The sequence below is a fragment of the Pelodiscus sinensis genome, chromosome 2 (genome assembly GCF_052426305.1).
Source record: "Pelodiscus sinensis isolate ZL-2025 chromosome 2, ASM5242630v1, whole genome shotgun sequence".
In the NCBI taxonomy this organism is placed as follows: domain Eukaryota; kingdom Metazoa; phylum Chordata; order Testudines; family Trionychidae; genus Pelodiscus; species Pelodiscus sinensis.
The window spans coordinates 95060829-95082544 of record NC_143053.1 but is presented as its reverse complement, the minus strand read 5'-3'; the positions used below and the strand labels follow the sequence as shown (position 1 = coordinate 95082544).

General features: G+C 43.7%; 1 protein-coding gene across 8 annotated transcripts in view; it reads left to right on the top strand.

The window, feature by feature from the left end:
* The first annotated feature begins 718 nt into the window (after positions 1-718).
* The window catches only part of RTTN (rotatin), a 176261-nt gene continuing 155263 nt past the window's right edge, over positions 719-21716 (top strand). For 4 of the 8 annotated variants that reach the window (XM_075921045.2, XM_075921043.2, XM_089776323.1 and 1 more), the window contains exons 1-9: positions 720-879; positions 1414-1601; positions 2934-3129; positions 5743-5832; positions 7683-7773; positions 9730-9844; positions 11134-11284; positions 12709-12874; positions 15165-15346. In XM_075921045.2, the coding sequence (XP_075777160.2) occupies positions 849-879; positions 1414-1601; positions 2934-3129; positions 5743-5832; positions 7683-7773; positions 9730-9844; positions 11134-11284; positions 12709-12874; positions 15165-15346 (1210 nt within the window). In that variant the 5' untranslated portion in view covers positions 720-848. Of the gene's footprint in view, positions 880-1413; positions 1602-2933; positions 3130-5742; positions 5833-7682; positions 7774-9729; positions 9845-11133; positions 11285-12708; positions 12875-15164; positions 15347-21716 lie in introns of all 8 variants that reach the window. The other 4 variants (XR_331929.5, XM_006121420.3, XM_006121421.5 and 1 more) reach the window with 2 other exon arrangements.

Here is a 21716-nt window from a genome sequence, read left to right as displayed (position 1 = left end):
CTAAAGGCAGGTAAATCGATTAGGGCTGATCAACACCAAATATGCACTGTATTAACTACATTGTTTGAAATTAACACTTTTCATTATATCAGTTCAATATCTGTTTGTGGCTACTGCCCCGTATTGTCATAAAAGGACTGGCTGTGACTTTTGGTGCCTGCCTTGGTGCCTAATGATGTTTGGATTTCCTTAAAGCCCCAACTGCTGGAATCATGCGATTGTCTGGGAGTTTCCTCTTTTACCATAAAAAGGAGTATCTAGCCCTCTGGTTGCCACGGAAAGTTTGGAAACATGAATCCCTTAGTGAGATGGGGCTTGGTTACAGCTTTGAGGGAGGAGGGGGATCCAGAACTAGAAGAGCTGGGGGGGCGGGGGAGGTCCCTTCACGCCTTTGGGGCGCTTCATGTCCCGCAGCTCCCACTAGGGGTTCCAAAGGGGCTGACACCATGTGAAGCACCTGCAGCGTGGCGCCCTTCCCGCGAGAGCTCGACGCACGCGCCTCAACCTCCTGCTGCCCCCTGCTGTTTCAGCAGTGACCACACGGCCCGGGCTGAACAAACGATCGCCTGCCAACGTTCCGGGCCCACGTTACCATGGGAATAGCTAGCCGCCCCGGGGAGAGCGGGTGGCAGAACTACATCTCCCAGAGTGCTTTTCGGGCGATGATTGCACCCCCCCCCCCTCCCGGAAGTCTTGCGGTTTGCTGAGCCCGCTCTTCCCCTCCCCCCCTCTCCCTTTCCCACCCCTAACGGTCTCTCCCTTTGCTTCCTCCCGGCTAAGGCGGGGCGGGTTCGCTGCGGAACGCGGCGGTTGGATGCCGGTTGGGCGGGCAGAGCGGCGCCGCGGGGATGGAGCTGGCTCCGCTCATCAGGAAACTCGGTGAGTGACCCGCGGTCCCTGCCCAACCCCTCGCTCGGGGCGTCCCGGGACCCCCTCCCTCCAGGGGCTGCGAAGCGGGGGCGGGTCCCGCTGCCACGGCCGAACTGGCCGCACCTCGGGGGGGGGGGCGCGCACACGGACACGCGCGGGCATATCCGCTAGGCTCTGCACAGGTGTGTGCACCCGCCCGCGTGCCCCCTCGCTGTGCCCCCGGTTATTCTCAACGAGCAAGGCAACACCGCGTGGCCCCCTTCGCAAACCAAGAGCGTGCGCGGGGTCTTCCTGCCGTCCCTGTGCCCGACTCGGTGTCTTGTTTTGCTTCTTGCACTGGAGATGGGAATGGCAATCAATGGAAAATCCATCAACTAGTCGATTAAACTAAGTTTCATGTCCCTAGTCACAAGCAGGACTACAAGCTTTCCTAAATCTTAGATTGCCCGCCTCAGACATTGAACAAGGCTACAAATTGGGTATTGCTGATATTTTCTGAACCACTTCAATTCCTTAGCATGTTGTCCTTCCCCTTTTGCACAGGTCATCAACTTGTGGAGATAAGAGAACGAGCGCTCAGAAATATAGTGTGTAAATTAGATCATAATTTGATTTCATATGCTGACCTCGTCCAAGAAAAGTTGCTTTTTATCTATCTGCTGGAATGGTTCAATTTTCCTATCGTACCAATGAAAGAGGAGTTACTAAATTTGGTGAACAACTTGGTGAAGGTATGAAATGTTGTTTTTAAACTATATGCATTTACAACTTTAGACAGAAATGGAATTTATTCACACTGAATAGAAGAGTGCTTTGTAACTAACTTAAAATAACTTACAAATGAAGATGAGTATCACTGAAACCATTGTGTACATGAGGAAGCAGACACACAGGTGAAGTAACATGTGCAAGTGACATGAGTCAGTGGGAAAGCTGGAGAAATAACTCTGGTCACTCAATTCTAGCAATGTACTGCAAGTTGAACCTCTCTCGTCCAGAACTCCATGGTCCAGAAACATCTGTTGTCCATAATGATTTTAGTTGAATGTCCATTGCTCATGGTTGTGGCCAAGTTTCCTGCAGTCCCATAAAGTTTGTTTACAGCCACCTGTTCTAGCTCTGAGTGTTCTATGCTATTTAGCTTTAATTTACTGCTAACTATTCTCTAACAGCCCAGAAAACAGTTGAAGTGTTGATACTGCTGCTAGACAATATTGACCTTCCATGGTATGGAAAACTCTCTGGTTCAACCGGTCATATCCTGAGGGTGCTGGACTAGAGAGATTCAAGTTGGATCTCCACTTCTGCCACACAGACTGGAATAAGCAGAACAATGGAGAACAAAGGTTTGCTTAAAACAGGATTAAAAATGTGGGATAATTGCTTAGTTTGGATACATGTAAAGAGGTTAATGGTTTGCCCCAAGCATTACAGCTCTCTAGTCTGGCACCATCAGGTCCTGACTGGTGCCAAACCAGAAAATTTGCCAGACCATGAGATCAGGGATGTAAAATTTTGATTAATGGGCTAATTGAGTAGTTGATGCAATTTGAAGGTAGAGGCTTCTTTATCGACTAATCGAATAGTCAATACAAAGTGTAGCAAGAGCCCCACTACTGTTGCTACACTTCAAAGGCAAAAATGCTGCGGCAGCACAAGCATTCCCCCACTGGGCCTGTGCTCCCCTCAGTGTTTCAAAGTGGCAGCACCGCATGGAGCCCGGAGTCAGCGGGGAGTTCCCAGCTTTCCCCAGGCTGCATGCAGCATTTCAAAGTGGTAAACCCCAGGACATTTGGCTAACTAAAACCATGGATTTCACCAGACCAGAGAGTGCGGGGCGAGAGAGATGTAACTTGTAGTCATTTGCATAGTTGGTAGCGAAACTAAATCCCTTGACTCCTACTGTCCTGCACTAATCACCATATGACAGTGTAGGAAAATATTTGATACTGAGTTGTAAACGTTTTATTTTCTGTAAGATAACAAAAAAGCCAAATTTGAGTTAAAGTTCTTTGATCACCCTTTCTGGTGTAATATAGAAACTTGTACTCTTTCGGATCTAGCATCCATCTGCTGCCCAGCTGTTGGTTGGGATCGGTGCAGTGGAATTCTTTTCTCAACTTCGTCATACTGTGGATCCAAATCTGCAGACTGTAATAGATGGGATCCTAGATGGGCTCTTCCTGCTTCCTTCAGAAATTCCTACCAATTATCCAGCAGTGTCTTACCAAGGTCAGCCCTTATCAGAAGACAAAACAGGTATTTTATATTTTTGAAATGTTTATTTGCTCAAATTTAAAAAAAATAAAATCTCATATTCAACCTCTTTGTTTTTTCTTTACATTTTTTAGCACAGTTCTTCTTGGGAGAAAGTGTTGCAGAGTTTTGTTTTGTGGGGCTCCTATCTAATACTCATAATATTTCTAGGCACGTATGATGATGTATTATTTATGTTGCTCCCCTGGTCTGTCATCCTTGTCTGTGGGAAAAGGAGCATGGTAGTATCAGCAACTCTTTTGGCTTTGAAGCTGCAGTGTATGCACATGAAACCATGGGGTGGGTTTTGTGCTTGTTCTTTCAGCCTTTCTGACTCTGTCAGGGTCTTATGTGTGTAACTTGTTTCATGGACCTTTGTCAGAAGTCAAGATTAGGCTATTAGCTAGTTCAGGCAGTCCCTGATTTACGCGGATCCGACTTATGTCGGATCCGCAGTTACGAACGGGGCTTTTCTCGCCCCGGAGGACACAGACTGCGGGACCTCGCAGTCCCGCCGCCCGTGTACTCCAGGGCGAGAAAAGCTGCTCCGCGTCTCCCTGGTCTGCAGACCAGGAAGACGCGGAGCAAAGCCGCGCAGGGGCTCGGGCAGCCGGGCAGCCCAGGCGTGCCTGGGCTGTCCCGCTGCGGGCGTGCTCCAAGGCTTTGCTCCCTGTCTCGCTGCAGACCAAGGAGACGGGGAGCAAAGCCTTGGAGCACGCCCGCAGGGGGACAGCTCAAGCGCGCGCCCGGGCTGTCCCGCTGTGGGCGTGCTCCAAGGCTTTGCTCCCCGTCTCCCTGGTCTGACCAGCAGACCAGGGAGATGGGGAGCAAAGCCTCAGAGCACGCCAGCAGTGGGACAGCGCGGCGCACCTGGACTGTCCCGCTGCCCGCGTGCTCTGCGGCTTTGCTCCGTGTCTCCCAGGTCAGCAGACCAGGGAGACGGAGCAAAGCCGTGGAGGACTTGGGCATCCGGCCACCCCCGTCTCCCTGGTCTGCTGGGGGGGGGGAACGAGTGTCCCCCCCTCCCCCCCCAGCAGACCAGGCTTTTCTTGCCTACCCCTGGGGTAGAGCAGCTGGGGGCTGCCGGGTTGGTCCCGCAGCGCCGCTCCGGACCAACCCGGCAGCACCCCAGCTGCTCTGCCCCAGGCGTCCCAAGTCAGCCGCTGCTGAAACTGACCAGCGGCTGACTACAGGAAGCCCGAGGCAGAGTTGCTCTGCCCCAGGCTTCCTGGAATCAGCCGCTGGTCAGTTTCAGCAGCAACTGACTTGGGGACGCCTGGGTTTCTTAAGTTGAATCTGTATGTAAGTCAGAACTGGCGTCCAGATTCAGCCGCAGTTGAAACTGATCAGTTTCAGCAGCGGCTGACGCCAGTTCCGACTTACATACAGATTCAACTTAAGAACAAACCTACAGTCCCTATCTTGTACGTAACCCGGGGACTGCCTGTATTACAGTATCGTCGGTGGGTGGGTTGGTTGGTTGACAGCTCAGGCAGATTTTTACTTCTCTTCCAGTTTAGATTCCCTCAATCTATGAAAAGTGGTTAGTGGTGTGCTTGTCCCCCCTACTCCAGCTACTGTCTCTCTCATATGCCTATCATATATGAGAGTTTGACAGTTCTACTACTTTGTTCCCGTATAACCTATATCCGTGGTCCCCAACACGGTGCGCCCGCCAGGTGCTCGGGGCTGGCCTGGCACCGGGCGCGTGGCGCTGGGAGTGCCGGCCCCGGGCGTGCGGCGCTGGCGGGGGGAGCGCCGGGCGCGTGGCGCTGGGAGCACCGGTCCCGGGCGCGCGGCGCTGACGGGGGGAGCTATGGGTGGCCCCAGGCATGCAGCTATGGGGGGGGGCCGCCCCCGGGGCGCAAGTGTCCCCGCCCCCTGGCACCCGGCGGGCGAACGGCCATGCCCCCTGGCGCCCGACAACCTCGAAAGGTTGGGGACCACTGACCTATATGTTAGAAGCACATGCTAATTTTACTAAATTATTTAAATCAGAAGCCATGATTGCCTCTTCTATAAATAGTTAGCTTGATTTTTAATATTTCCCTACAACTTAAAAAAAGACTAACAGCATGGACATGGTTAGAGCAAATGAGATTCCTAACTTGATTCTCTGAAGCTTACATTTGGGAACCCATATTGCTACTGATGTTCCAAAGCAATATTAGAATGACGTGTGTTCCGTATGTGTATTTATATATGTATATATGTATATAGTGTGTGTATAAAATACCTTACAGTAAACTGCTGTAAGATGGACTGTGTACCTCTAAATTGTTGTTCATTTTGGAAAATTTAACTATAAATTAATATTTCAGATTAGAGGAAACATTTTCTTTATCTTTTGGGTTGTTTACTTATTTCATTTGTCAGCACTTCATATAAGACACGAGAAACCTCTTAAAATTGGAGAATGTGGCGGCAAAATTAGAAACTGACAGAGGATTCAGGCAACGTACGATATGTTAAATGAGTTTAAACTCAGCTTTCCTGATAATATTTTATCCCTGAATTAGAAATCTTAAACAATTCAATCACAGAATAAAGAAAATTATTGTATTTATATACAGTGAAAATCAGTTATTTGAATTAGTTTCATGTTTGTTTGTTTAGTTTTACCCCAAGAAGAAATAATTACTGGATATTTTCATCAAAGCAGAAGTAATTTGCAGCAGATGGAAATCCCTCCAAAAAGATCAGTTGGTATGCAATTGAAATAATTCTGTCGTGTGTGTATATATACGAAATCCCTTGTTTGGGACTGAGGGTCCCAAGGGTATCTGAGTGAGACAAAATGAAACCTATGTTTTACAAGTTGACATTGAAGTTTCCATACTTCTTTGAGTGATTCCCTTTTTAGTAACATATTAACCATCATTAGGGATACAAAAGTACTTAAATGCTGTATTGAATTAACTGTATTTGAAAATTAATCTTTTAACCTGAAAAGATATCAAACACAAATAAGTGCAGAAATTACACAGAGCAACTGTAGAAATTGGATATAGGGTTATTTTATGTTCACATTAGAAAAAGTACATGTTTCTGTAGAAGAATAACATTAAGTTTCAGATTGATGCATTTGAGGTAGAGGAAATTACCTAAGAATGGCCATACTGGATCAAACCAAAGGTCCATCTAGCCCAATATCCTGTCTTTTGACAGTGGTGAATGCCAGATACCCCAGAGGGAGTGAACAGAGACAAGCAATCCCTCTCCTGGCATCCATTTCCTGCCCCTGACAAACAGAGGCTAGGGACACCATTCCTTAACCATTCTGGCTAATAAGTATTGATGGACCTAACCTCCATTAATTTATCTAGTTCTTTTTTAAACCCTGTTACCATCCTGGTTAGGGAAGTTAAGTAGCAATTAATTTGCTATCGAGTAGATGATGGAATTTCTATCAACTAGTCGATAAGCACTTCCATGTTGTACATTTCAAAGGCAGAAGAGCCCCAGCAGGGGCTCTTGTGCATTTCAAAGTGGAAGCACCCACGTGGAGCGTGGGATCAGTGGGGGACTCAGAGTCCCATGCTGGCCGCTGGCCCCAGGCTCCATGCTGTGCTTCCTCTTTGAAATGCACAAGATCCCCCGCTGGGGACTCTTGTACATTTCAAAGCTGGATACCCTGTGGAGTCCAGAGTCTGCAGGAGTACCCAGCTGATTCTGGGCTCCATCCGGCATTTTAGAGAGGCAGCTCTACGTGAAGCCCAGGATCAGCTGGGAAGTCCCTAGTTTATCCTGGGCTCCAAGAAGTGCTGCTGCTTTAAAATGCCGCTGGGAGCCTGCGGTCAGCTGGAGAGTCCATGGGCTTAACTGACCATGTGCTCAACAAGGCACTGCCACGGGCTCCACATGACGTTTCAAAGTGGTGGTGCCGCGTGGAGCCTGATGTCAGCTGCTGATCTAGGGCTCCACATGGCCCTGCCACTTTGAAATGCTCTGAGGAGCCTGACACTGGGCTCCCTGTGGTATTCAAAGTGCCAGTGCCGCACGGAGCAGCTGACCCTGGGCACCGTGCGCTGCTGCCACGTTTAAGTATCCCCCTCTTCTCCCCTGTCTGATAGAGGCAGCAAGGCAGGGAGGGGGGAGCGACTAGCTGACTTATCTAATAAGCATTTGCTTATCGGATAGTTGACTAGTACTTTACATTCTTAGTCCTGGTCTTCACAATCTCCTCTGGCAAGGAGTTCTACAAGTTGACTCTGTGCTGTATGAAGAAGAACTTCCTTTTGTTTTTTCTAAACCTGCTACCTATTAATTTCATGTAGTGAACTCTAGTTCTTATGTTTTGGAAACAAGTAAATATTGCTACTATGTCCCTTCACTTAATCTCTTTATGTAATATCACTGAGTTATCGCAGCTTGTTCTTTTTCTGACTACCCCCATTGGAAACTCATTAGAACTCATGTATTGGGTTTTATAATTAAAAATTCTGTTTTTCACTGTACACGTTTACAAATATTGACTCCCCTGCTGAAATACATTAACATTTTTGCAATATGTTTTTTTAACAATAAATCATAGTAACTCTTGCTATTTTTTACAGTAAATCAGGCAGTGAAGTGTTTGAAGTTTTCTACATTTCCTTGGTTAATGCTGACCACAACGGACAGACATGTGCTTTCTTCAAATGAAAGGTACAGTAATGGAAAATAGTTATTTTCACTTCATTGGATCGCAACTACTCAAACTTTGTTTTTTTCAGCACTAACTGGTCCTATTGTGAATATTTTTTAAATGAGTTGAGTTATTATGAAAGCATTCTGAAGATTGGTAGCAGTCATAGTACATTCTTCCCACTACAGTGTCTTAACTTTGTCTTTAGCAAACTTTAGCAACTTTTGTCATTTAGTCAGCCAACAACAATGCCAGTTTGGTGGGTTTGGGAATGTGAAAAACTTGTTGGTATTAACTGGAATGAGATCATTATCTTATTTTGAATGGGCCACCAAATTGTTATTACCTTATCTAGCTATGAACCAGTGAACTGCAGCTATATGTTTCAGTTTCAGTCCTTTGAGCCAAACACTCCTCTTTCTTAGTGTGAAAAGCTTTAAATCCTGATGTTACTCTCTTTTTTAAAATTAGATGATTTTTCTAATGGTGGAACTTTAGGCTATCAAAACCTTGAAAGTAGGGATGTAAAAGGTTAATCAGTTAACCAGTTACCCGGTAAGCATTAGACTTACCTGCATGCTTACCGGTTAACTGGAGGGCCCAGCTGATGGGAGCAGTCTCCCCTGCCCACAGAGGGTGGGCCAATGGGTCTGGAGCAGCTCCCAGCCCAAAGGGCCAGAGCAGTGGCCTTCAACTGCAGCGGCCTGCAACTGCAGCAGGGTCAGGGCCAGGGCCAGTTAAACAAATTGTTTAACTGGTTTAGATGGTTTTTACATCCCTGCTTGAAAGTGTTGTGATAAAAACTTCTGTTGCTTTACTCACTGAAGATTAGGCATTAGGAAGATAAGATAGGTCTAATACAGGGAATAATGGAGGCCTGTTCCCCCTCTAACTAGTATATATCTTAGTTTACACAAGAAATAGCGTTGTCCACTTTTCTCATTTGATAAATTGCAAAATCTGAAAAATCTAACGTTTTAATTTCTCCTTTTAATCTGACAGCTTGACTCTGGTTCACAAAACTGGGCAAGATTGCTACATGGGCTTGGGTGTTTAAAAACTGTTTTTAGTGAAAGAAGAGGCACAGTGAATAAGAATGAGTAGGATGAAACAATTGAAACAAGCAAAGGAGAAGGTCTTGAGAAAAGGAAATTGGAGCAAATTTTTTTTTTTTTTTGGAAGGGAAAACAAAATAATAAAGAGAGTGAATGGCTTTTGTTCTTAATTGACTTCTTTTATGTAAATTCCTACATCTGACTGAAATTCTCAGTGTTGTTTATTTGGTGTTCAGAATATTCTAATGGTAGAATATTGTTACTGTTGGGACTTGAGTCAGTTTATTTACTGTAGGGAATGATGAAGTGCACAGTGAAGTTCTGATTTTCTTATCTCAACTTTGATGGACTAAAGGACATAGTAGTAGATTTTCCTTCAGAAATCAAGGTTGAAACTTTGGGTGGGTTGCAAATGGAATTGTTTGGATGTAACTCTGTTGGATGTAACAACACAACCAGAAACCTTTACTTGGAAAAGGCTTTCAAGTGCACACATAGCTTTGTAAGGAAATGTTCATCTATGGCAGTGGTGGGCAATAAGCAACCCACAGGCTGGATGTGGTTCATCAATGTTAGCACTTGGTGGACTGATGGTGCTTTATTTTTCTGCACATCTGAAGATATGGCCACTGGCAGCTCCTGTTAGCCACAGATTACCTTTCCCGGCTAATGGGAGATGTGGGAAGTGGGGTCCTGGTCCTCACCACTTCCCACAGCTCCCATTGGCCAGGACGGTGATCCACAGTCAACAGAAGCTACAAGTGGTCATACCTGTAGAAGTTCAGGAAAATAAAGTGCCAGCAGCTTGCCTGTGGGCTAACCCTGGTGAACTACCTCTGGCTTATTGCCTATCCTGATCTACGATAACTTTTAGTGTTCTAGTATGTCTGATGTTTAACTGAATTTCAACTTCATTTTTAGCTCTTTGAGAAGTAATAACCACAGTTTAATTTGGAGCACATGTGAACTTCTACAGGATGTTATTATGCAAGATTTCCCTGCTGAGATTTTCCTTCAGAGACCCAAGATTGTTCAGGTTAGAACCACTATCACCTAAAACTTTCCATTAGGTTACAAAACAAGCCATGTAAAGCAGGAGCTCAAGTAAATTTTCTTGATAATCTATCTGGGGCTGCTATTTTTATGTTTAGATAGAGTAGACATTAATTAAATAAATGTTTGGCTAAGTGGCAGGAGAAAAGGGAAATTACTATATGAAGCACTTGACAGGCCATGTACACTTAAATTTTTTTATAGTTACCTGCTTAGCTGTTGTAAAGGTGAATGTCAGGTTGCTCCCATAATAGTTGTTTCTGGGTTTGCAGCAGAGGCTCATTTTAAAATAGTGTGAAGTGTTCTCTTCTCCAACTAATAATGTTGCTTTCGATACGTCAGGAAAAACTTCCTAACTATCAGGTTGATTAAACACTGGAATAAATTGCATTGGGAGGTTGTGGAGATATCACTGGAGATATTCAAGAGGCAGGTTAGACAGACATCTATCAGGGATGATATAGACCGTGCTGCATCCTTTCATGAGGGTAGGGGACTGGACTTGATGATCTCTTGAGGTCCCTTTCAGTTGTAGTATTCTATTATTCTAATGAGCCAAGAACTTTTAATTGTGTTTTCAGGCATGATTTTGCTTATACTGGTTCAGAAGTTACAGGCAGTCCCCGGGTTACGTCAGTCCGACTTAAGTTGGACCCCTAGTTACAAACCGGGGAGGGGGGCCCGCTAGTTTGGGGTGCTTCCCCCACTGTCGCCGCCTCTGGCGGACCAGGGAGACGCGGAGCTAGCGCCACCCCCCAGCAGACCAGGGAGACGCGGCGCTGCGGGGACCTACCCGGCAGCGCCCCAGCTGCTCTGTCCCAGGCGTCCAGATTCAGCCGCTGTTGAAACTGAACAGCAGCTGATTCCAGAAAGCCCGGGGCAGAGCAGCTCTGCCTCGGGCTTCCTGTAGTCAGCCGCTAGTCAGCTGACTTGGGAACACCTGGGGCAGAGCAGCTGGGGTGCTGCCGGGTTGGTCCAGTAGCGCTGAGGAGCGCTACCCAGCAGCACCCCAGCTGCTATGCCACAGGCGTGTCCGATTCAGCCGCTGCTGGTCAGTTTCAACAGCGGCTGAATCTGGATGCCAGTTGCGACTTACATACAAATTCAACTTAAGAACAAACCTACAGTCCCTATCTTGTACGTAACCCGGGAACTGCCTGTACGCTATTTTTGTGTTTAATGCAGGATTAACCATTTCTTCATACAATGAAGAAATGACTTTCCTAAAGCTTTGTTGGTGTCCAGCTATCACTGTTAATCCTTGTGTTTTAGAGTCTTTTGTCTCTACTAAAGCTGGCTTTTGGAAAAGATGGAAAACACCGCTTAGCCTTACGAGCTGTGTCATGCCTGCAACAGTTATGTATCTTCCTAAGAAAAAGGCTTAATTTTTTCAGAGATCCAGGCTTTTTCTCCATTGAACAAGGTGTGTATATGTAAATGTTGTGGTGTGTGATTGTGGAATGGATTTTCTAAATATGATATTTGACTTGTTTGAAAATTCCATCCTGTTGCACCATAAGAGGAGGCTACACGGTACTGGGTCCTGTCGTGAGGGCAGGGGACTGGACTCGATGACCTCTCGAGGTCCCTTCCAGTTCTAGTGTTCTATGAGTCTGTAAGTAGGCTGTGCATGCTACATGTGCTAAATTAATATTTTTAGAATCCTAAAACATTTTTATTGGAATTTTTTTCTTATGCTTTTGTGCATATAAAAATAGGTGCCTTTGTTACTGTGAGTCCAACTGCACTAGGGATGTTAAAATGTGTTGAAACTTTCAGTGGTTACACAGTTACGTGCAGGGGAGCAGTGGATGCCTGCCTGCCTCCCTGCCTCCCCTCTGCCCTGCTGTCTCTGATAAAGAGGCAGCAGCATGGGGGCTTGTGGATCGCATGAAAGTTAACCAGTAAGCACAGGATCATCGATTTAACTGTGGACACAGTTACACTTTCACGTCCCTTAACTGTATGGACCTCAATTAAATAAAAACCTCTTAAAAATGTTCCAAGTCTAGCTTTTCTTAGATATAAAAATGTTACTACTTTGAAGTCTGATCTCTTAGTATTTAGGAGAGGTAAACACAAGTGGTGAGTAGCATTGGGAAGCTGAGAATCAAATATATAAACTTCCATTTCTAGATGCTTAGATCTGAGCGAGAGCCTTAAACCTGTTGCTGGTGTAGGACTGATTTTTACCTGTCCTGCATATCAGAACATCGATGTTTTGGGAAGAAAGCTATCTTTCAGGTGAAGAGGAAAATGATTTAAAACAAAACAGCTTTTTGAGGTTGCTCAGATTTTTGCTAGATGGAAATGGCTAAGCCTTTGTCTTCGGGGAGTATGCACCAAGCTGCAATAAAGAAGGCAGCTCGCGCTCTCTCTCTCTCCTCTTTTTTTTATTGCTGTTCTAAATTTGGTATGTTTTCTGATGCTTCTGGATGGGATCTTGACAGTGGGATTTGAACCTGGGACTTCTAAATCTAGAAGCAAAGTCTCTTGACCCGTACTGTTGCCTCTCTATCAGAAAAATTCAGCGGTTGCATGTTTACCAAACAACACACTTGCTAACATCCCTAGTTAAGACTGAACTGAATTTTGCACTTATACCAGGATTCAGACTCTTTTTTTGTATGGAAAGTTTAAATTGTTCTTTCGTTAGTGTTAGTCTGAAATGTATTTCTGAACCTTTGAGATTCATTCAGGCAAAAGTATATTGTTCTTTCCCTATTTTAATGAATAGTTTTATGCATTTTGTCATTTGTTAACCAGCTTGGATTTTTCTTACTTCACTGAGAGATTTGTAGGACTGACAAGTATATTAAATTTATTTTTCTGATTTTGTTATATAAGGTATAGCTTCTCAGAATTCTTCTATGTCTTATGGCCAAGAAGCAAGAGGACCTCCCCACTCCCAGAATCCATCATCTGGAAGTAGTAGCCCTCGACCATCTGTGATTGGACGTACAGTTCAGCGTGCCAGAGGTGATGGTCAAGATTGGGATGCAATATCTTCCAGGTGAGTCAAGTGGGAAGTTAAGTTAAGCTTATTGCCTATTACCAGAATTACCTAGTTAGCTCCTAGCCAGTTTTTGGGAAAACATGTACCAAAGAACTTCAGAGTTATGCACATCTCGGGAATGGAGGTTGTTTGTAACTCTGAAATGCTTGTAACTGAACAAAACTTATTTTTTTCAGAAGTTTTCAACTGACCATTGATTTGATACAGCTTTGAAACATTACCATGATTCATTACTAAGGATAAAATTCTGTTTTCCCATTTTTTTTTTTTAGTAGTTTGTTTTACGCAAGACTGTTCTCTATTTTGTAGTGGAGGTTTTATTTTTTTTGGGTCTTTGCTCCTGCCTGATTGTGCACTTCTGGTTCCAGAGAATGTATGCAGTTGACTAGTTCATAACTCTGAAGTTGTTTTGTAAGTCTAATTGTTGAAATTAGGATGCTAATTGGGAAAAGTCTTTAAAATAAAGAGACTTAATTTTTAAATGGTATTCCCAACTTGCAATGTCCTTCTGATCTTTCACATTCTGTTCCTAAGGAGAAGACTGACTGGTATTTTAGAGATGTACTACAAATAACACTATTTCAAATGCCTAAAGATAAGTCAGTCATAGACACTGTGCAGGATGGCCAACAGACTTTGCCAGGTCCTAGGAAAAGAGTGGGAGTGCTGGCTCTGGGTCCCCAAGCGGGATGGGGCCGTGAGTGAAAGGGGTGGGACTGGAAGTTAGCCTCCCCTTCTTGGCCTTTCAGTGATGCCCAGAGCTCCTTCTCCTTCCTCTGCCGCTATAATGCTGGTGATGATCAGGAGTCCTAGGCCCTTTTAAAAAATTGCACACTTTCTCTTCTTGTCTAGAATCTCTGGAACTCTGCTATCATTTGCTTTTCTGACTGTGTTTTAATTTTCTGTCTGGAAATCTATCCTTTTCCCTTTTCATAATACTTCTCTTTAATGCATCTTTACTTCTTCATCTTGTAAGCACACACGATATAAAAATGGTCATATTGGGTCAGACCAAGGATCCGTCTAGTCCAATATCCTGTCTTCTGACAGTGGCCAATGCTGGGTGCCCCCAGAGGGAATGAACAGAACAAGTAATCCGCAAGTGATCCCACCCCTGTTGCCCATTCCCAGCTTCTAACAAATAGGCTAGGGACACCATCCCTACTCATCCTAGCTAATAGCCATTAATGGCCTGCCATGAATTTATCTAGCATTTTTCATCGGTTATCCATTGGAGAGGCAGGACAGACAGGGTGGATGGTCTTATCAGGCCTTTGGGCAGGTGCAGCGATGCCTCTTGGGATGGAGTCTGGGGCTGCTGTGGAGCATTCAGGGCCTGGCTTGGTGGGCCATGGCACTGTCCCATCTGCTCCTGATGAGGCTGCTGCAGCCGGGCCACAGTCCTACCTTTCCCGCTGGGGGTTTGGTTGGGCCACGACTGTTGTCCTGTCTGTCCCTACTCATGGCTGTTATGGTACAGATGTGACTAAGGTCCCCCTGACTCCATGTGGCCCCATCTGCCTCCCTGACCTAGCCCAGTTACCACTAGCATGCCCCATGCAGCTGGCAGTCCAGTCAATTGGTTACTAAGTAAGCGTTCTGGTAACCTTTTACCTCCTTAGCTGATACAAGCAAATGAAATGTGATTTACTGAAAAGTGACTTTTTAATTCTGTCGACAAAGAGCGTCTAGACTACATTCAGTTCTGTCGACAAAGCAAGCTGCTTTGTCGACAAAACCCTGTAGTCTAGACACAACCCTACATGCAATAACACCTTCTGTCGACAGAACTCTGTCGACAGAAGTCGTTATGCCTCGTAAAATGAGGTATACCAGCGTCGACAAAACTGCTGGGTTCTGTCGACGTTATGTCGACAGAACTCAGTGGTAGTGTTAGACGCAGGTATAGTTTTGTCGACAAAACTCTGTAGTCTAGACACACCCTTAGTTTTAACACACACATTTACAACACAGATGGAAGAAGAACTCAAGTCAAAGATTCAAAAACCCCATTCATTCTTGATCCATGTTTCTAGGTGCATTTTTGAAGACCTCTACTAAAACAGGTCACATTAGATTTCTAAGGAAAAATATTTGAAGGAAAAATATTTATCCCACTTTTTGTAGGGAGGAAAAAAAAGGTAGGGTGCCTTTATAAATCATAAAGACATGAGAAAGTAAAGTTTGGGTTTTTTTTTCCCTTGTCAGGTAACATTTTTTTTTTTTAAAGACTTGTTAAGTTTGTCTGGAATGTCAGTGTTATTCTTATACTGTATTTGCTTTGTAGTGGAAGCAGTACTCATGCTAGCGCAAACTCCAGGATATATCTGCAGTCACCGCTGGATATAGGGCACATAGACCTGCCAGATCTGGAAAATGAGAATACTTTAGAATTACAGTTCCAACAGCTCAGCCTTCCTCAGTTCTGTGTGGCTATCCTGGAATATGCTGTACCTCTTCTAAGAACAGGTGAATGTTACGTGGTTTTAATGCCTGCCTGAATCCTTATTTCCCCTCATTTTGTATCCCATTGTAGTAGGAGAATCCCTTAATTTTTCCAAAATGAGTGATATTTGGCTCCTTTTTTAAACATTTCTTTACATTCTCAAGCATGCTAACCATATAATTGTGGCTATTTTGTTGTGGGGTGTTTGGTCAGGCCCTGAAAAGTTGGATTGTCTGGTAGATCTTCAGCCCCATTTTGCCCTAGAAAAAGACAATGGGAAGAAATTGAGAAGGAAGAGACATTGAGGCATGTAGTGGGACTAAAGGGAAGAGGAAATAATGACTGACATACAGTAAAGTGGGACAAGGGTGTGCTAACTGACAAGCAGGCAAAACCCCTCTCTCAACAAAACCTTATATTTTCTGCCACCAACATGAATGTGGGGTTCCCTTTTTTTCCTGTAAATCAAATGTAAATGAAAGTGTACTTTTGAATTTTTTAAGCTGATAACTAGTTGAAATCTTGATAGAATTTGGAATTTGTTTGGCAGAGATCCAATTCTGAGTACTATTTATTATGTGAAGCAAAATGCAGGACAATGTAGCACTTTAAAGACTACAAGATGGTTTATTAGATGATGAGCTTTCGTGGCCCAGACCCACTTCCTCAGATCAAATAGTGGAAGAAAGTAGTCACAACCATATATACCAAAGGATACAATTTAAAAAAATGAACAAATATGAAAAGGACAAATCACATTGCAGAACAGAAGGGGGATGCGGGGGGGTGGGAAGGGGGAGGAAGGAAGGTAAGTGTGAATTGCTGATATTAAAGGTAGGGAGAGTGGGATGTTTGTGAGTTAATGGTATTACAGGTGATAATTACAGGTATTACTGCAATGTGATTTGTCCTTTTCATATTTGTTCATTTTTTTAAATTGTATCCTTTGGTATATATGGTTGTGACTACTTTCTTCCACTATTTGATCTGAGGAAGTGGGTCTGGCCCACGAAAGCTCATCATCTAATAAACCATCTTGTTAGTCTTTAAAGTGCTACATTGTCCTGCATTTTGCTTCAACTACCCCAGACTAACACGGCTACATTTCTATCACTATTTATTATGTGTATTCAGAAAGTATCAAAGAGGTATCTGTGTTAGTCTGTAAGTGAAAAAAATTGAAAAACAATAAATGGTCCTTCAGCACCTTAGAGACTAACAAAAAATGTAGATAGTACCATGACCTTTTGTGAGCATAATCCACTTCTTCAGATGAATGGAGCAAGGGGTCCAGAGGTACAAATAAACACAAATCTTTTTTTCCCTTCTCTTTCCCTCCCCATCCCCTCTTTTTCTGGCAGTTTGTTTGTACTATAATGGCTACTGCTTCGGAACTTGTTAGACACCAGGATGCTGGACAATATTGACCTTTTGTGTTTGGGCAAATTCTCTGGTTAGTTCCCGAGGGTGCTGGACGAGAGAGGTTCAGCCTGTACTAGTATTCTTAATAGCAGTCTGTGGTGTTAGGGTTTGACCTCCATAAATGTAAACAATCCACATTTTAAAAATAAAAATATATTTTTATTTTAACTCTCGTGAAACTCTGCCAGAGGATGTTGTGAAGGCCAAGATTAAATAGTATTAAAAAAAGAACTAGTTAAATTCATAGAGGATAGGTCTATCAATGACTGCTATCCAAGATGCAGGTGTGGTGTCCCTATCCTGTTTGTCAGACTCTGGGTGGGTGACAGAGTGGTTCACTTGATGATTACATGTTCTGTTCATTCCCTTTGGGCATCTGGCATTAACCACTGTCAGAAGACAGGATGCTGGGGAAAATGTGGAAAATGGCCTTGTCCATGTGAGAAAATTACACATGCATGTAAGAAAGCTCTAAATTTTGTTTCTATGCTCATGAGTCGCCTTTCTTTTTGGAAGAACTGCTACTTTTTTTTCTATCCATGTGGAATAAATTTTGTTATCTGTACCAAATCATGTGCACCACCAATATAAACAGTTGGTGCTGGCTGTGAGCGCTCTCCTAATCAGCTGGGCAGCATCTGAATTTCTTCAGGGTGGCTACCCAAGTGCACAGTTTAGAGGGAATATTGCATAGAACCATAGTGCCTGTCATGAGTCAGGATACCTGGAATGTCACCTGAGGTGCTTAGACATCATCACTGTGCCAGCCTGGTCTTGGGATGTTAAATTTAGATGAATTTATTAATCAAATAGTCAATGGGATTTCCATCAACTATTTGATTATTGTACAAAGGCACCTCCACCTTTGAACTGTTCAAAAGCGAAAGCCCCGCAGGGAGTGGGGGGACTCCTCCACTGGCCCCGTGTTCCCTGCGGAGCTTCTGCTTTTGAAATGTACTATACGTTTCAAAAGCAGAATCGCAGAAGAAAGCCAGGTGAGCGGAGACTGCTTCAGTTCCTGCTCACACTGTTTCCCGCTGTGCCTCTTGCCCTCCATGGAGATGGTTCTGAGGGGAACTGGCTTTTAAGCCAGCTTCCCACAGCACGGGCTCCTCTTCTTTCCCCCCCCCCACCCCCTTGCTGCCTCTCTCTGATAGAGGCAGCAAGGGGGAGAAGCGACTAGTCCCATCACTAGTCTACTATCCGATAACCTTATGCTTATCGGATAGTCGACTAGTCAACTAGTTGCTTACATCCCTAGCCTGGGCTAGTCTCTTCAGTCTCCTCTAGCAAAACCTACAAGTAAGGCCACACTTAGCTGCAGATACCGACACTGAGATCAGCTCTGAGAGGACTCAGCTTAAAGTTTTTACTCTAGCTCTCAGATATACACTCCCTCCTCCTTTGGGGTACAAACACAGTTATATTAAGTTTGCCTCCATCTTTGATGTGAAAGAAGGAATATAAAGCTTCTCCCTTCTCCAACCCTCATTCCCACAGTTACAATGCAGTCTATGTAATTTATATTATAAACCACAAATAAGTTGATTAATTATGAATAAATATGAAAAGGTGTATTTGACCACTTAAGAGGCAGCAGACACCGTACTAAACAAATAATACAAAGCATACAAGCTAATCTTGATTGACTAAGAACTGGTTACAAATCATAATTTCTCGTCTTACTTATTACTTCAGGAAAAGTCCTTCACAGACCCAGGTGTCTCTTGGCCTGGGTCCAGCAGTCTCCCTTCCTCCCACTTCACTTAAGGCTTTTTTGTTTGCAGGTCTTTCTTATGGGAGGAAGGGGGAAAAAGCAGGCTGAACACAATCATCGTTTTTCTTTCCTGACTTATATAAAACTCCCCATAAGGTGGGGAAACCTTTGTTTGATTCTCCCCACCCTTCTGTGGAACAGTTCATCAGACCAAGGAGTATCAGATGACTTGGTAACCTGACTCTACTGTGTTCATGAGTCAGTAGCGCTATGGAGTCCCCAGGAAGGCTAAGTGTATTCACAATTAATTGTTCTAGTTGATGGGCCATCTGCTCTGTTTTGCTTTTCCATGGTAGTACCTGAAGTTTCAGCAGTGGGAGTGACCCAAAGTAGTAAATATGAAATACAGATACACAGGACAGTATTCCTAACTTGACCTATATAAAAGATAAATGCATGGAAATGGGATAATTCTATTGAGTAAATCCTAACCTTTCCAATTATATCTGAGTCATCATTCATAAAGCATATTTCAGTTATGCCATATTAATACCATAAACATCTGCTATATATTTGAGAGAGTTTGTGAGCGACTGAGTGTTTCTGTTCAAGAACTTCTAAATGGTAATAGCTAGGACCACCAAATTAGGTATGTAGCTTCCTTAAAGCAAGGTAAGAGTTTGGCTGAAGCTTCTCCTCCTCTTTCTCTGTTACATATGGGAATGCATAAAATCATTCAGAAAAGACAGAATCACCAGGCAGGTGAAAGGGTCTGACTGTTGGGATGGCCTCCCACTCCCAGGCACTGCTTAGGGAGGACGGGGGGGATGCAGCTTTCCCCCCCTCCCCATTTGACCGGGAACATTGCTAACTGTTCCCCTTTGTCAGGGAGTGAGGAAAAAGGGGAACAGTTTGCTCTATTCCTCACTCTTACTAGTGGAAACTGGGGGCAGATGAACCTGCACTTGTGCCAGTCATCGGACATTCATTCCCACCTCCCAGCTGTACCTGCTAGGGATGTAAAAGAGTAGTCAAGTTGACTGATCATATTCCCCTCCTCCCTCTTGTTGCCTCTAAATCAGAAGCAACAAAGGGGTGGGGAGAAGCAGGAGCTGGTGCTGGGGGGAGTTAGCTTAAAAGTTGGTTCCCACCAGCGTTGTCTCCACAGTGAGGGGGGCAAGGGAGGCAGAGATGCAGTGGTTCTTACTACATTTAAAAGGCAGAGCCGCAGCATGATTAACTCCTGGGAGTGGCATGAGCTTGGACTGCTTAAATGTAGTAGGAGCCGAGCTGATAAGTAGTACTCGCTGGAGCTGCAGTGGCCATGAAGAGGTGATTCTCACCTAACCCCAAGCTGCTGTGATGAGAGAGGGCTTGCATAGTCCAGGAAGCCTGCATACTGAACCCCTCATCTCCAGCCCCACCCCTGAGTAAATGATTTAAATGAAGAATAACAAAAATGAAGGACATGAGTAATGCTGGGTAAACTTCTAGTATCTTCATAAAATACAAGGAATGCCCTGTCACTGCATCAACTTGCAAAATATTAATATTTCAAAAAGTTTTTAGAAATAAAATCTAGATATGTGCCAATTTTGAGCCTTCATCTTGTATTTGTGTTTTGACAAATTTGTGAAGTTTCCCCCTGTAATCTTCCATATACATCTATTAGCTGAGGACTTGTATGATGAGACGGAACCAATAAATCATAAGTCAGTCATGCTGTATGTATCTTCATGTCACACAATGGAATTTCCATGAGGAATCCTGTGGCACCCTAAATACTAACACGTTATTTGAATGTAAGCTTTTGTAGACTGGCGTCTGACAAAGTGGGGCTAGTCTATGAAAGCTTCTGCCCAAATAAATCTGTTAGTTTCTAAGGAGCTGCAAGATTCTTTTTTCCCCCCAAAGAAAAAGTCTAATGCAGGTACTCCTCTGAAAACTGGAATTTTCAGTAACTGTACATTTTAATTGTACTTTTTTATTTTCTCAGTACTGATATGAGTACTTGGGTCCTGTTTATTGCCAGGAAAGCAGATTTTTCTTGTTTCAGCAATAAAGAGGTATTGGAACAATGAAATTCACAGAACTTCTAACTTCTTGCATTTTTTTAATTATAAGAAAGTGGTGATCAGATGAGTTGCTGAAAGGAATGAATATGCCTTCCTTATAGGAAATCTACATAACTTGTCAGTTATGAGTTAGCCAGCTGAAAAATCTAGGTCACTTTTGACAGCTAATGTTTCAGATTTTATTTTCTAAATCAAATAGCAAAATAAATTTCCCTTTAAAATATTTGTATTGATAAAGTTATATAAATTTATATAGGATACATTTCTATTTTCAATTATCTGCCAAAACGACAGAAAGTTTGCATTTTCATAGACTCTTATGCTACGTCTAAATTACACCCCTCTGTCGGCAGAGGGATGTAAATTAGACGTATCAAAAGTGCAAATGAAGCCGGAATTTAAATATCTCATGCTTCATTTGCATAATGGCGGCCACCACTTTTTTCGAAACAGGGCTTTTTGAAAAAAACTGGCAGTTTAGACGAGGCATTTTCGACAGAAATGCTCTGTTTTGAAAGATCCTGTACTCATTTTTTTGAAGGCAATGGCAAACTCCCTTTGAGCTCAACAGGCCAGTGTTTCACTCATAGTCTTTAATGCGCAAATGGACTGTTACATGGTGTGACATCTGAGACCATTTAATTTATGCATAAGAGATGCATTTCAAGATAATTACTGTTTCTTGCAAGGTGTCTTTTAGTTAAGTCCGACATTGCAGAGCCCCAGATCCACAGTACAGCATTCTTTTCAACCTACAAGATAGCTATGCTTTGGCACTTGAGGGAAAATTTTAGTTTTCTTGGTGATACATAAGCATATGTCTATGCAGCAATTAAACAACTGTGATAAAGGAGGGCTCCAGAGCCCTGGATCTAGCTTGAACCTAAATGTCTATCCAGCAGTTTTTAGTCATCTTTGCCAGTATAGCCATACCCTTTGTTCCTAGATCTGGGGTGCTATGGTTTTCCCTGTTCCCGTCACCTAGTGGTGATGTAATTTCTCCATACCACTCAGCCTGGAGTTCAAGTTCTTTACATGGCTTTGTAAGTGAGTTAATTATATTTCTCTGTGTCTCCCACAGGATAGTAATGGAGCATAAGTAGAAAACAACCTAATATATTTTCAATCTGTCTTGGGAAGTATGGCACCCCCTGATCTGAAGACAACTCTTATTTCCCC